The sequence below is a fragment of the Typha latifolia genome, chromosome 5, assembly GCF_019914945.1.
Source record: "Typha latifolia isolate L0001 chromosome 5, TyphaL0001v2, whole genome shotgun sequence".
Classification (NCBI taxonomy): domain Eukaryota; kingdom Viridiplantae; phylum Streptophyta; class Magnoliopsida; order Poales; family Typhaceae; genus Typha; species Typha latifolia.
The window spans coordinates 9635590-9652801 of record NC_133090.1 but is presented as its reverse complement, the minus strand read 5'-3'; the positions used below and the strand labels follow the sequence as shown (position 1 = coordinate 9652801).

General features: G+C 37.0%; 1 protein-coding gene across 1 annotated transcript; it reads left to right on the top strand.

The window, feature by feature from the left end:
- Positions 1–4257: 4257 nt before the first annotated feature.
- On the top strand, positions 4258–9066 carry LOC140788208 (GDP-fucose transporter 1-like). The gene is made up of 2 exons (XM_073137376.1): positions 4258–4480; positions 7788–9066. Exon 2 carries the CDS (start codon positions 7806–7808, stop codon positions 8856–8858), a length of 1053 nt encoding a protein of 350 aa, XP_072993477.1. The 5' UTR covers positions 4258–4480; positions 7788–7805; the 3' UTR covers positions 8859–9066.
- The last annotated feature ends 8146 nt before the right edge of the window (positions 9067–17212 follow it).

Genomic DNA, 17212 nt, shown 5'->3' with positions numbered 1-17212 from the left:
TGAGTTGATTTGGCTAATGCTCCCATAGGGAGACCTAATCAAATTTAAGGTTTATAGTAGCATCCAACATTTGGTTGATTTAGAAAGCAAGAAATGGTAAGGTTTTTGGAAGGAATTGGATTCTCCAAATGTGGCACATGGAAGAAGAGCATGCGAATATCAAATGAATATTTTGATTGAAAAGGAGTTGATGGCCGAGACAAGGGAATTAAAATGGTCAAATAAATTATACCTCCACTAGGATGGATCAAACTAAACTCGCATGGGTGTTTTGTGTAATCCTCACCCCTTATTCTCGTGCATCCCACTGCCCACATAGCATGAGTGATGTACATTACAAGATAGACATGCGTCAATACCAAAAAAATAATTGTCACTATAAAATCTATTCCCAAAATAACTATGTCATAATCCAAACAAACTTCTTAACACAAAATCCCATACATATTAGAACAATATTAAACCACAAAATTTAACATGGCCTACATAGGATCATCAAGTTTACAACTTGACACCAATATAATAATAAATAACTAATGTACAATGTCACCTATTATTACGAATTAGTTCTGGACCAATCTATTTGTAAAATAATTTTATTATTTTTATAAGTGGTAGCCTCACGAGTTATGAATCTTTTAGCTTTAGTTTTCACATGATTCTTCGGTTGATGTCAAAATATATAATCGAAATAGTGGAGGAAGGTCAGATTAGGACAAAAATGGAACTATCTGATGTTGGACGACCATGAGATGATGGAGGTCGGTCGTAGAGTAGAGTGGCTCATGGAGAGTAATAGTGGCTAGAGTTTGGAAGCTTTGAAGGATTCTAAAGTTAAGATCTACTCCTAGAAAAGTAAAATGATCTAACAGCTAAGATAAAATAATAAATACAAGGTAATAGAATAACTTAACTCAATAATTATTCCACTATGATAATTAATCTATGACCACTCCTACTTATAGGAGTAGAGTCCTAGCAAATCGAGTCTACATATAAATTATGCGCTTTAATTTAAAATTAAAGATAATAAGTAAATTAGACTAACTAGACTCAACTCGACCCACGTGGTTAGATCATAATAATCCACTGTGCTTTTGTCTTGCATTTTTACCAAACTTATACATACACGAATGACTCTTTTTTAAGTAACACTACATATATCACTTTCAATGACATCTTGAATAATTAACATAGATTTCATCTTGAACAACTAGATTTAAAATGTAAGCACAACATTTAACATAAAAAAAACCTTGAAGCACAACTTCCCTTTAACTTAAAAGTTATTCATAATAATCTTAGTAACAACATCATTGGTGGAGTTATTGTCTAAGGTAATAGATGATATTTTATCCTCTATCTTCCAAGCAATTAAACAATCGGTAATAACATTTGAAATAGCAACTCCAATGTGTGGAGGTTCCAATTGACAGAAATTGATAATGTGTTTTTATAAAATCTAATTAGAATTAACAAAGTGAGCAATCAAAGACATATACCTAATATTTTAATTTGAGATCCATAAATCTAAAGTCAAACTAATTCTATTAGTTATTTTCAAAATCAATTTCACTTCTTCTTTCAGATTCATAAACTTTCATTAACATCACTCTTCATTGTGTTTCTAGAAATCCATTCATAATGCGGATTAAGAACCTTCAAAAAAATAGTGAACAATGTATGCTTAACCATATTAATAGGATACTCATGTACCATTATCATTTTTGCCATTATTTCTCAGACCACAGTTTGGTTGTATTCTAATAAAACTATTTTGAGATAATTTTCTTCTATAGTTGAAGCTCCAGTAACACTAGATGTAGAAGCAAAAAAAAACTTGCTTTTTTATCCTTTGCTTAACAAAGCAGTGCAAAATTCTACATATTTTTTTATGTGTGAGGCGATGACTTGCTTAAAAATATTAAATATTGACGAGCAAGTATTACATTGATACTTTTCTACTTCTTTTCCATTTTCTTTCACTTTAATCTGCTTGACATACAACCACACATTTAAAGTTCTTCTCCTCCCTTTCTTTTGACTATTACTTTCTTCTCCCTTATTAGTTTGATTACCCTCTTCATCAATATCAATTTCAAAAGGTTCATTTTCACTAACAACATCAAATGATTGAGAAATATTTTTAGTTATTGACTCTGATATCTATATAAAAAACAAAAATAAAAATAGATGTATAACTTAAATTCTTGTAATATTTAATTAGTACAAAACAAAAATAGATGGCTAATAGGCTAAGGATATGGTAGAAGTAGGGTGGGTACTTGTCTTAAAGGATCATGTTTACTAAGCAAGTATTATATTTACTAAGCGAGAAACTTAAGTCTTCAGTCCTTCACATGCAACAATAAAGAAAAAATAGATTTACCAAGCAACTAAAATATAATCATCTTTAACACAATTTAACACAAGTGAAGATGTAATAGACCCTCACTTGAAAATCTTTAGACTAAAATAAATGGTTTATTGAACATCTTTAGACTAAAATAAATGATTAGTTAAATAATGATCTAATTTGCAAAACAGCGAGAATATTAAGATATAAATAATAATATTAATTAATACTTAAGAATACCTCTTGCCAACCGATGGAGGAGGACAAGGCGGCTAGGAGGATGACAAGGGGGCAGCTTGAGGAGTTAGACGAGCACGGGATGGAAGCTTGAGGAGGAGTCAGCTTGTCGAAGGAGGAGGCGGGTTATGGTAGAGAAGGATGAGGCGACTGGACTTGGAGAAAGAGGAGGACGACGAGGTGGCATCTTGAGGAGGACGAGGCGGTAGCTTCAGGAAGAGGAGGCTGGTTAGAGAAGGTGGAGGAGGATGAGGAGGAGCTGAGTTAGAAGGAGGAAGAGCTAGGGAGAGTGAGGCTTTGAGCGGCTATGGGTCGACTTGGGATAGAAAGATTGAGAATTAGGAATTTAGGGTTTGACTTAAGAAATCCCTTTTATACTGAGCCTATCGAATTGAGACTGAGCGAGCCAGCTCTAGCTTAGGCTTGGCTCAAAATAATTTTTAAACATTCTAACCTGGCTCAGGCTAGGCTTAGCTCTAGCGGAGCCCAATCGAGCTTGAGCTTCAGTCAAGCCGAGCTCGAGCCAAGCCCGAGGGCTCATTTATTTTGACAGCCCTACAAAGCCCTACAAATGAGAGAATGAGATAGAGGCAAGTTTAATCCACTGCATAAAAATAAAATAAAAAAGGCAAATACTTCAATGCACCTTTAAAAATTAAAATCTTAATCCAACGGCTATAATAGCTAGTTTTTATATAAGAAAAATAGAATATTAATTAAGAAGATTTAATTACGTGTGCCTAACTTTCCAATTTTCTTATTATACCCTTGAAGATCTTAACCATTAGATCTTAATCAAACTAATTGATAAATAATTAACTTTATAGTACGAAAGAAGCTCTCTACACGTTTTTTTTTCTTTCGTTAAGATTTCTCTCTTAAATATAATTATGCCTTAATTATAGGAGATATTATTTAATATTAAATAATTTAAATTTAATTATTTGAAGATAAACTTCAATTTAAATATAATTCTCTATCTCTATCTATTAAATTTTAATTTAAATCAATCTTAAACTAATGAGAGATATATTTAAATAATCAAAAATAATCAAAAAGATAAAACGTAATTAAATTTTCATCAAGTTAATTATAAAAGACATCAATACCCTTATTTTGATATATATACATTAATGATATATATGTGTTTTACTTGATAAAATATTAAGATAATATAATTATTAAAAAATAATATGCAAGATTATATCTTTCATTCCTATTATACCCTTAAAGATCTTAACTGTTAGATCTTTATCAAACTGATTAATAAAGAATTAACTCTATGACACCCAAGAATAGTATCTTGGCCATAATTTTATTATCGGAACTCCAATTATTATTATTTAAAACACATTAATTTTTTTGTCAATCCTCTATAATCTTATCTTTCACGATGATTTTAAAATTTGACTTCTTAAGGGCTAACAATTTGTTGGAACATAGACAACTTGAAAAAAGAAATGTATTTGCTCCACAGATTTAGAGTATTTATTTTCTATAGATTTAGAACATTTCATACTGATTTTGGGCATTTTCTATATATTTAGAGCATGGGTTTATAAAGATAAATTATGGCAAGACAGGATGCTATTAAGGAAAATCCAAGAAGAAAAAATATTTAATTAGCCGGTTTAAAAAAAGTATTTTTTTTTCTTGGAAAGGACAATTTGCATATGTAAAGCAGACAAAGACGCACCTCTAAAACATTCTCTTCTGCGTGCCATCCATCCGCCGACGCCCGATCTCTACATCCCGCTCCGCCTTCGTCACTGACTCCTCCACCGGCACCAACGGCACCTCTCACTTGTTTCGGCGCCGCATCCCAAGCTTCCGATTGGTCAACCCCTCGGCCTCCCTAGTTGTTGGTCATTAAGATCTCTTTAGCCAGTACGTCTCTCTCATTCTCCCACTCCCAGTCCCTCTCCCTCTCTTCACTTTCTAATCTAAATGTCTGTCGTAAGATAAGATTTGGTGTCTGGATATTGGATATGACCTGAGATCCGCGTGCTGTTATTCTTGCAATATGTACAAGTGAACTTTAGATTAGGTTCTTACTCTTGATAGGCTCGTAGATCTGACAGTAGTTGGGTTACATATTGCCACACACCACTCTTAAAGGGAAAAGGAAGAAGAAGAAGAGAAAAACTCACAAAATTATCTTGTGGGTATAGGTTTTTTCTTGCTATAAACTAGGGGCATAACTTGGGCAGTTTGGGATAAATTACATGAGAATCGAGCTCTAACCACTCATCACTATCTTCTTTCCATTCTCCTTTACTTAGATGAAAAGTATTGTGGGTAAGATGCTTGTAAAAATGCTAAATGTTGCAACTTTCTGTTTCACTTAGGCATCTCAAATGTACTTAGCCAAGTATGGAAATTTTGAGTTATGCTAGCGGCTGATCCGTCTAAAGTTGAGTGCTGAGTAAAACCACAGAACATCACAAGTCTAATCTCATTGCACCTCTTATATAATAGGGGTTCCTTAGAAGTCTCTCATTATGCTGGTGATTAGGATTTCCTACGTACGATTGTCAGGGACTCAGGGGTAAGATTGTAATGCATTGGAAGGAGATTGTAATGCATTGGAAGGAGATTGAAATCTTAGACATCAATAACATTTTGGGGACATTTCAAGGGAGACTAGCATTACCTTAATTTGAAGTAAAGCCAAACATGAGCCATAACAAGCTGCTCAATAGCAATAATAGAACTCTGGATCTTTGCTGTTCGCCCCTTCTTGTAATAATGTCTCTGGGTTCGCAATGATAACTTATCTACTAAGTAACCGTACCATTACGTATAAAACAATATAAGAAGATGTAACAAAATATTGTTAATGTTAACTAAGAGCGAAGACAAATTCAAGTCAAGCTTGAATTTTTCCAAGCTTCATTTGGCGTGCTTTGAGTATTTATTTTTTGGTTTATCAAGTTTAAGTTGAGCAAAGCTTGAGTCAAGCTTGAAATAATTCAAGCTTAAATATTTATCCAATATAGCCTTTCTTGTGTTTATCTGCCTTTTACTATTCAATTGTGGCTTGAAATTAGTTTTCAGCTTGTGAAGCTGATCAAGCTCCGCTCATTTGAATTTAAACTATGCTTGAGCGTGCCACACAGTCGTGCTCTAGGGGTTTGAGTCTTTTGACAACCCTGTCTACCCTTGTGCCTTCAGTGTTCCTATCATGTGCAACTTGATGCCAAGTATTGAAAGCATGCTCACAGTTAACATCTGATCAAGTCTCACCAAGCAATAAAAGTCAAATTAATAATATAGTATATTTACGCAAAATGATTTATGTGGAAAGGACTCCAACTAGAGTGAATTGATAGGTTTGCAATTGATGTATTGTGAATATTTGGGTTACTTTATTAGTCTTATAGAAGCTTATGCCGACCCCTTTCTTTACCAAGTCATACTACTGCTACCAACTACCTACTCCAAACATATTTATTTTTTGATATATCATGAACCCAAATGTTAATCAAAGGTTAAACAAAGAGGATAGTTCTTCTCGATATATAGATTGGATAACTGGGTTGCTCTCTCTGATATATAGATTGGATATCTAGGTCAATTCTTATGGGAAATAAATTATAATTTATGAATTTATGAAACACAAATACAGATACAGGATATAGATATAGATATGACGTCAATAAATCTTAAAATGTAAGGATACAATATGCCTAGTATACTTAGCTCATTATATATAGAGAGAGAACATATATGAATTAATGAAGTTTTATACTTTTAATGAAGTTTTATACTTTCATTTTCTTGATTGAGGAATTCTATACTGTTTTATGTATGATAGTTTATATAAAGAGATCTTAAATAAATTTAATAAAGGAAATACCATTTCGTAACAATGAACTAGTATTACGTAGTATATTACTAACTAAGATATAAGATAAACAAGCAATTCAATCTATAAATGAAAAGAAATTGGCCATTGCAACATAATTTTCTAATATAGATCATAAAATAGAACAACAAACTCAATCTTTTCATGAAAGGAAACCTTCTAAATCTGATAAAAAAATGATTGGTTATAATTACCTTCAATTTGGCTTTTACTGGTAGGAATCTCAAAAGTATCTAAGAATTTTCCGAGAAGTATCCATAATATTAAGTTTATTTTTAAAACTTTAGATACTTCTATCATCTCCTTCCTTTCACATGAAGTAAAAAGAGATTTAGAGCCATTAAAAGCTCTCAAGTCTCAACTCTCATGAAAAAGATCGAGAGCTTTCTTAACCAACAGGATTTTCTAGACTTTTTTTGTTATTTAAAGAGGCCAAAATAAGAAAAAAAAAACTGAAATGCCAATCCAAAACTCTGAAACAGACCAAAACTTTCTTTTCAGGGACCAAAACTTCGAGAGATTTTCTTTTTTTTTCAGGGACCGAAACTGAAACATCAAACCATGCTTTTATAACAATCTCCGGTATTGAAATGGCAGATACAATGTCCGATATGTATTGGTTTTTTGGGTGGTCAATTTTAATCACAAAACCAATACATGGAAACTTGGACTGTTATAAAGATCTGCTTCCATGCTAATGTTGCATTTTGTAGAGTTCTCTAGGATAAACTTCCTATTTATACTTCTCTTTGAAGAACCGTAAAGTGCACATGTAGTTCTTGTGTGCAGATTTTTTATCCATTTGTATGTATATGTATATGTACATTTATGTTTACATGATGCATATGTAAGGTGTTATGCGTTAAACAGCACAGACATATAATGCTTATGTATATATATATATATTCATATGTCATTACTGTAATTTATGCAGCATGTGTTATTGCAGGCTGTAATGATACAATTGTGAAAAGACAATCAGAACTCAATCACTCATTTAACTCAACATATTTCTGGCTTTCTGTTATTATGTTTAACAGATTGTGGTACTATCAAGATGCTATGGAGTGTGCGCAATGTGTAATTCATACTAACTTACTGGTAATTTAGAATATTTTGACCATATAGGTGGACAATAACAGAAAATGTAACAAACGTTGTTGTATTGCTCCAAGGAGAAGCATAACTAGAAAGTAGGTTGTGGATTTTTTTTGACAGGGATGTGGTCATGTAATGATGATATCACTTTATTTTTGTTGTTTGGTCTTTTCATGTCATTTGTGACAAGCATGTAGTTGGAGACCTAACGTTGTCTAATTATTTCAGTTGAGGATATCGGCAGACATGACTCCCATCAAGCTTGAAGCTTCCAAACAGTACTATGCAACCAGTAGCCTTGTTGTAGGATATGCTCTCTGTTCGAGCTTACTCGCCATCATTAACAAATATGCCATCACAAAGTTCAGTTATCCTGGTCTCTTGACTGCATTACAGTACTTGACCTCTGCACTTGGTGTTTGGTTTCTCGGTAAGTTGGGTTTTCTTTACCATGATCCCTTTACCTTCGAGACAGCCAAGAAATTCTTGCCTGCTGCCATTGTCTTCTATCTTGCCATATTCACGAACACCAATCTCCTCCGCCATGCCAATGTCGACACATTTATAGTGTTCCGATCACTGACACCACTTCTGGTTGCTATTGCCGACACTACCTTCAGGAAGCAGCCTTGTCCTTCAAGACTTACATTCTTATCTCTTGTTATTATATTGGGAGGCGCTGTTGGATATGTGATGACAGATTCAGGATTCAACCTCACAGCATACTCCTGGGCAGTTGCTTATTTGGTGACAATAACGACTGAGATGGTGTACATAAAACATATGGTAACAAACCTGGGGCTGAACACATGGGGTTTTGTACTCTACAACAATCTTCTTTCATTGATGATGGCACCAGTGTTTTGGTTTTTGACCGGAGAGCATGCAGATGTATTTGCAGCCATAAAATCAAGGTCCCAACACTGGTTTGAATTTGATGCCTTTTTAGCTGTGGCTTTGTCTTGTGTTTTTGGATTGCTCATCAGTTTCTTTGGTTTTGCGGCACGGAAAGCAATTTCCGCCACAGCATTTACAGTGACAGGTGTTGTCAACAAGTTTCTTACGGTTGGTATAAATGTACTGATTTGGGATAAGCATGCAAGCCCATTTGGTTTGCTTTGCTTGCTTTTTACTCTTTTGGGGGGAATCCTTTATCAGCAATCAGTTACTAGAAAGGGAAGCCCTTCGTCCCAGCAGGAGACACCAATTTCTAAGCAAACAAATATTAGTGGAGGAACCAATGAGGTGGAAGTTGAGGATCAACTGTTGGGTGTATCTGGTAAGGATTCTAGTGTATAAATTATATTTATAGTTTCTTTTGTGCTGGTAAAAAGTGTGTTACAAAAGCCCAAATTTGTCACACCATAGTGATAGAAGACTCTCAATTCTGTTGTTGCTTGAGGAAGCCCTTGCTAGCCTTTGCATTGAAAGGCTAACTAGTCAATCCTATTTTCTGTGTTGCAATTATTGGCGATATCTAATTCCAAAAAGTCCTTGGTAGATCCAATTGTGCATTTTCCTCCTTTGGATTGTAGACTGTACAAAACCGTCTTATTCTATTTACAAAATTTAGGAGCTTTTGACCAAATTAGTTATGTTCCAAATTTTATTTACCAATTTATATTGCCTCTCAAACTTATAGGGGTCTATTTTACTGTAACTCGATAATATAAGTTGAACTCATAAGCGTTTCTCTTTTAGGGTAAGAATTCTATTAAGATAAGCATTTTTATATAAAAGTAAAATTTTAATTTAAACTGCTAAAACACTAATTTTAACGAATTCTTACAAATAAAATGCTAAATTGTTAGTGTAAAATAAAAATGCTAAATGTAAGACACTTATGAGTTCAGTGTTTTAGTTAAGGTTTGAGGAGCAATCTATTTTGATAAATAAAATTTAGAACAGGGCTAGATTAGTCGATCACTCTAAAATGTAGTATCCTATATTGAAATTGTTATGAATGATGTACGATATAATGATTTTGTCTATTATGGTAGATTTGTGCAATCCAAGTTATGTCATTCCTCTTTTTGTAAGTTGTGACTCAATATTATTGGTACTAGACAATCTAAAATGCAGGGATAATATGTTTTTTTATGAGTAAACATCTTTAATGAACTATCAATTTTTTACTAAGAACTATTTAGGATAAAATATTATCTCAGGCAATAAAAAGGTAGAAATACCCCCAAGTTACAAATATGAAGATTTTGAAATGGATTAATGGTGTCACTAGAAAAGATTAAGGGATTCTTACATAATTGTTATTGAAAACTTTCAAACTGTCGTAATTGTCATTACATATGTTACAATATTAGAATTCTCACTAAAATCTTTTGATTCGATTAGAATTGCTATTATAATTAATTTTTAATAGAATATTTCTAATAAATTATTATTAAAGTCAATAAACACGCGCAAATGACTGAAATTCATTTTCTTTTTTAAGTTTAGAAATGTAAAATATTTATCAACAATTTTTATCTCATATAAAATAAGAGATATATCGTTGTACTATGATATTGAGTATAATATTTGATAGCTTTTAAATTATTTTAATAATATATGCAAGACTAAATAGTCTTTTTACATCTAAGTTGTGTTTAAATCATGATTAGATAGCTTTAACTAACAGAATGATATTCCTAAAATAGCACCTATTATTTTAGTGACAATATTAATATTAATCTCACATGAAGCTTTATTGTAATTTACTCAATTGGGAATGTGTGGTTTCATCAAGGGAATCCTTTTCTAACTCTCTAAGTACAGAATTGCATAATTGTTTCTTTTCGAGATATTATTCGACAGATCTGAGATGCTATCTTTCTTAAGATCTGCTGAAGCTTATTTATTTCACTAAAACATAGGAATTGCTGTTGTTTTCTTTGTTTCTTAGAACCTCCTGGGTCAACAATTGGCTTGTCATTAGCTTCTTTTCTAGAGTTTTGGATACAAATGTTTTCGATGATGTCAGATTGTGTTGGATCAATTTCCACCCTCAGAGAAATCACTTGCTAAGCTTTTTTAGATGAGGTGGATAAAGAGTCCAACCATTCTTAGATATAGAGACACTTAGATTTTACCAAATTTTTTTAGAAAAAATATTAAAGCTTATAATCTATATTTTAAATTGTGTGCGTTATTGAGCTAATGTTCCAAACTAAACACTGTCGAGATATTGCTTCAAGCCACTAAACTACCGAGCTACTCTTTCAAGCAACTGCATCGTCGAACCATCAATTGAGCTAAGTAGTTTTTTTATTTATTGAAGAGCCCGAAGGATATATATAAGCTAGAGATATAAGCTATCCCTTAATACAAAGACAGTCAAATCTCACTAAGCTTTTAGCCAATATACAAAGATATTTAATCTAAACTCTAAGTTATTGTGCTGCTGAGCAATTGCTCCTAGCTAATTACCACTGTGTCATTGAGCTTCACTATGCTTTTAGCCAACACACATGTTTAATGTAAGCTTTAAGTCATTGTTGATGAGCAGTTGCTCCTAGCTAATCACTACTGAGTCATCGAGTTTCATTAAGCTTTTAGCCAACATACAAAGATACTCAATCTAAGCTCTAAGTCATTGTGTTGTTGAGCTATTGCTCCTAACTAATCACCGCCAAGCCATCGCTCCATGTAGTCTTGCCATCAATCTACTACTTTAAGCCAACAAACCGCCAAGTCATGAACTAACTCAAGCCAAACAGTCAAGTTAAGGCAACAACAACTAAACAACTTGGCCATAACAAATTTCCTTAGAGTTGGACTTTAATTTATGACCTCCTAGATCATAAGTGGGTACTATCTCAACTTTCTAAAGTTGGGTAGTTTTGATGAACTAAGTTTTTTTTATCTTTTATCATTTAAGAGCCTGAAGACTAGATATGGACTAGACAAAATGCCAACTCTTTCTAAATACATATACACATAAGCCTCACCAAGCTCTAGCCAACATATTGAGCCGCTTAGCCTAGGCTTCAAGCTGTGTGCTTCGCTGAGCTATTACTTCAAACTAAATACCACTGAGATATCGCTCTAAGTCATCGCGATACTAAGCTGCTCTTCCAAGCCACGGCACCGCTAAGTTATCAACCAAGTTGAGCTATTGAACTAAGTGACCAAACTAGTGAACATTTTCTCTACATAAATTATTTGGGGTTGGAGTCGGCCCTATAACCTCCTTGGTTATAGAGAAGATACCTACCAACTTTACAAGGGTTGGTATTAACTGAGCTAAGTTTTTCTTTCTTTGAGGTAAAGGAGTTACGATCAATTAGTATTATTTTTGCCTAGACTTTTGGCAATATAGTCCTAATTAAGCAGATTACATAGCTCAAGAGGGATAGGTTCGCCTTGTCTCCAAAAGATAGTATGGGAGCTCTTCTACCCTGACTCACAGCCTAATTGGCAAACCGCTTGCATTCTTAAAAAATATGGGAGACGCTAACTTTCGCTAAGAAAAAAAGAAGGGTAAAACACTCTAGAATAATATTCCTAATGCGGCAAGGAATAGATATCTCCTTCCGCATGATTCGCACTAGCTCCTTAGAATCATACTTGAGACAGATACTAGAACACAGTTTAACAAGACGCAAACCAAGCAGCTCACCTACACCTTCGCTAGCAAAGTGGAGACACCCATAGTAGATTCCCAAGTAACCGATATGATAGTGCTTTTTTCAGAGTAGAGGATAGCTCCCACCCCACTCTGACACTCTCCCAAGACAAACAACCCATCAATCTTAAGCTTGACCAACCTTGGGTCAGGATGGCCCCACTTGGCTTGTACTGGAAGGCCAAAACAACTAGGGCCAACATATTATCTTTGTAGTTAGCGACCAAGTAAATTGTCATGTGTACTGCAGCTCATGGCTGAGCTACAGTCCCACCAAAGCAAACTGCATTTTTATATTTTCAAAGAATCCAACCGGATGTAATCATACTCTTGACCCTCTTGTTCTTGCTAGTATCAATGAACCACACAGTATTAATTCAATCATGGTCAAGTCTAGTAGCCAAGTCGCTCACCTCTCTGTGCATGGACCTGCTTTTAGCCCAAACCTCCTATGCATACGAGCCTATTATTGGTGGTACTAGTGGAGTGGGAGGGGCTAGATCTCGGTCCCGGAAGCATGGGTCTAGCTATTGATCATGAGGGTCTAGATACAGGTATCGAACGGAAAAGTATGACCCAAAAATGATGTATAATATACTCATTATGCAGCCCACAAAGAGCACATTGCTCTCGATCCTCAAGTTGTATAGATATGAGCAGGTTGAAATCCTAATGCCAAAGAAGCTTCCAACTAAAGGTGCGCGCACTCAAGGTGCAACAGCTAAACTCCATAGCACTTTCCAACTTGGCCATATGTACATCAATGTAGGGGACAAAAAAAGAGAAAATGGAAGAAGCCTGAGGTTCTCTTTCTGAGTAAGGCCACCAAACATGTAAAGGTGGTGGTGGCATCACCTAAATGGAGCGACGTGATGTTGAAGGCGAGATCCCTACCCACCCTCGCTGATGAGCTGATTTGACCTCCAGTTGCCATCAACTGCTAAATATGCAACTAACAAAGTATCGAGCATAAGGCTCAAGTGGATGATGTGATGATACGATTCGGACTTCACCGACGTCGTCTCGAGCATGGATTCACTGTAGGAGTGTTTTTATTTCATATTTTAGTGTTTAATTTCCATTAAAATAAGTTTTCTGTAAGTCGCATTCGAACGCGGGTGGAGTGAGTTCGAATGCGGTTTGTGAACGGGGTTGTGAACGTGGTGAAAAGAATGTACTGTGCGTTCAAACGCACTATGAACGCCTGCATCGCGTTCGCAAATACCGACAAGCGCGTTCGGTTGCGCGTTCGAACGCCTGCATCGCGTTCGCAAATCCAGAAGAGCGAACTCAGTGCGTTTGAACGCGGTCGGGCGAGTTCGAACGCGGTCGGCGAAAATTGTGTTTTAGGGTTAATGTGAGTTGTTGGTTAGCCTATAAAAGGATGTGTAAGGCAACCAAAATTATCATTGATTATTGAGATTGAGTTTTGCCTTGCCTCCTTCGTCTTCTTCGCTCCCGTTCTCTCAATCCCCGGCGACGCCGCTTCTAACCTCCCTCGTCCGGCTAATCACCCTAGTCCCTTAGGGGTGGCCCTCTTCTCCCCCTTCATCCAATCTATCCAACACTTGCCCTAATCCTTCCATCAACCACAACCCTTCCATCATCACTTTTCACCGGTGCCACCCCATTAACGTCGGTCCTCCACCATCCACCATTACCTAGGATCTCGTGCCTCCATCCACGGATCCAAAACAGAGCATCCTGACGTTCGTCCACTAAACGAACGATATCTCGAGATCCCCAACTCCGATTCACCTGAAACTTGATTTATTGGAAAGCCCTTTTCCGGGCCTAAAACATATCAAAATTTCACGTCGATCCGACGGCGGAATAGTTCGGGATCTTATTTCAAAGTTCCGTGCAAGATCTAGTCCAGATCTGAGAATTAGAAAAGATCGATCTTTAGCCCTAAAGGAGAGATCGTATCAAGCTGGTATCAGAGCTCCATAGCCAGAGGTGTGATCGTATCATGTGAGGTTGACAGTTCCAAAGGATTGCCATGGACTAAGGCTCGACAACTGCCAAAGTGATCCACCCATTGCCGATAAGCTTGTGCCAGCCCATCCAAATAGCATTAGAGAAATTGCTCAAGACTCGCCACAACTAGAAAGCCTACTTTGGAATTGGGGATCTCGCAGATTTAAGACCTTATATTTGGCTGGCAAGATTTGAGTCCAAAGCCCATCCTTTCTATTGAGGATCTTGAGAACAAGCTTATCCATGAGGGCATCGTGGCAACTTTGAGATTCCATACTATAAGCCCACCTTCGACATTCTTTCTAGACATAATATCCTAATTAATGAGATGAAGCTCTTTGCCTGTGTCCAATTCCTAAAGAAAAGACCTTGCTTTCTTCATGATATCCTCTAACATAATATCTGAAGCCCATACGCAACTGAGTCAATACGTAGGAATGGCCAGTAACGTGGAGTTGATCATTGTCACTCTACCTACTATAGATAGTAGGATGTGCTTCCAATTGGTGAGTTTTTAACTGACCTTGTTAATTAAGCCAACTAACCTAAGTTTTTTTTAATAATTCAAGAGCCTAAAGGCTAGATATAGGCTGAACAAAGGACTAACTTTTTCTAGATATAAAGACACCAAGATCCCACTAAATTTTAGCCAACATAATAAACTGCCTAGTCTAGGCGTCAAGCATATGTATCACCGAACTAAATGCTGTTAAGACATTACTCTAAATCGTCGAGCAATTGAGCTATTCCTCCAAGCCTACCACACTTCTCAGCTATCGACCAAATCATCGAGCTACTAAGCTATTCCTCCAAACCTATCATACTTCTCAGCTATCAACTGAGCCGAGCCACAAAGCTAACTGAGCTAAGTTTTTATTTTTAATTATTCATGAGCTTGAAGGCTAGATATGGGTTAAACAAAGACCATCTTCCATAGATACAGAGGCACTTAGGCTCCATTGAGCTTTTAGCTGTCTAGTCTGAGCCATCAACTGAATTGAGTCAAGTCACCAAACCACTAAACCACTAAACAATTTCTCCACAATATTGTTTGGGGTTGGAGTCGAACCCATAACCTCCTTAGCCATGAGGAAGGTACTTACCAACTCTACTATAGTTGATTGATGTGAAAAAAAATACTTTCTTTTTGAAAGTAAGCTATATTTAGCTAGCCTATTCATTGGCTAGAGTCAAGGCATTGAAAGTAAGGCAATTACAAAAGGCATCAAAAGTAAGGCAATTACCCAAGACCCATCAAAATAGATTTAGACTCACACTTACCTCATTTGGCCGCCTAGTCGGCCGCATAGTTTCCTTCTATTAAAACATGCAACAAACAATAATTGAAAAAAGAGCTAAGTAGCATCGTGCACTTAGCAACTAGATGATGGAGTTTCCACGGGTAGTAGACCTCCGCCTTCATGATCCTCAGCAGTTCGAGGGAGTCGGTCTTGACATTGATGAAGTTGACCCCTCTTGCTAGGATTTAGGGTTGCCTCAAGTTGGTAGGTGACGGTTGCTCAACATGAGCTACAATCGATCCATAGGTCTCGTCGGTGCCTTGGATCAGGCAGCCCCGCTGCATTCACCCCAGCCTGCTGGATGAGAAGCTGATGGTGAGCGAGCTCACCCTAGAGAATGGTTGGACAAGGGACAAGCTGGTTACAAAAGCAAGTTCTGACCTAGCCATTGAAAGTAGCTAACTGCACCGAACACTGAGCCGGATGGATGGATCTAGTGGGCATATCACAATGGCGAGCAAAAGACCAAAGCCATCTATTCCTTTCTCCTTCCTTGCAACTAGCCTAGCTGGGAAGGATGGAAAGCTTTGTAACGGCTTGCAATGGTGCCGAGACTCCGCATGTTCATGTGGAAGCTCTACTGGGGAAGATTGCCCACTAGGGCCCACCTCCATGCGCTTCAGATCGGGTCAAATGAGCCATGTTCCTTCTGTGGGATTCACTAGGAGAGCATCAACCACCTTTTTTTTCTCATGTAGATATGTGATGGAAGTGTGGGACTAGCTGGCCTCTAACCAAGGCTAGGAGGATGATGGAGGGAGCCGGGTTGATGCAAATTGGCTTTGCATGGAATGGCACCGTGATCAAGCCAAAGATGAGGCATGCAAGGCGCTTATTGTGGATACTCTTTGAATGGTTTGGAAGCAGCGCAACGACCAAGTCTTTCGTGGCATCACTGAGCAACCAAGAGCGGTGGTGTGTCGAGCTGTGCAACTTGTCGAGGATTATGCCAAACCACTCGACAGCAGGAGCCTGCCAAGCAAAAGATAGGGTGGCAGGTGGCAAGCTCCACCCCCGGGGTGGGTCAAGGTAAATGTGGATGGCGCCTTCTCTAAGGGCGATTACCAAGGAGGGGTTGGCGCCGTGCTGAGAACAACACAGGGTGCACTTCTGCTGGTGACCTGGGAGCCCATGCATGGGGGCTCAGCATTGCTAGCTGAGGGTTGGGCCCTCCGGCTCGAGTTGGTCCGGGCAAGAGGGCTCAACTTCGTCGAGGTCGAGACTGACTCCCTTGAGCTACTGAAGATCATGAAGGCGGAGATCTGCTGCTCGTGGAAACTTCGCAGTCTACTTGCTGAGTGCAGGATGCTACTTAGCTCTTTTTTGAATTATCATTTGTTGCATGTTTTAAGAGAAGGAAATCATGCGGCCGACTGGGTGGCCAAATGGGTTTAACAACCAAACAAGGTGCTGCCAAAGTACCAAATTCCTACGCTTGAGAATGCATAAGATCCACCACACTATCACGGGGACATGACTATCCTTCTTTATCTTGAGACAAACTTGGGTTTAGGTATGACGTGTCCATTCTAAGAATTTCTTAACATTTAAATCCATCTCTAATTGTAATTATTGGAAGCCGACGTATCTTAAAGGAGTCCTTTTAACGTTCAAAAGTCTCCTAGTTCTTCGTTGCAGACTGGCATCCATAATATTATATAGTATATCACTAGAGATTCGCAGCAAATTAGGAAACGTTACATGCACCCACCTCCGCACTATCGGATAAGAAGTCTTGTTCTACTCTC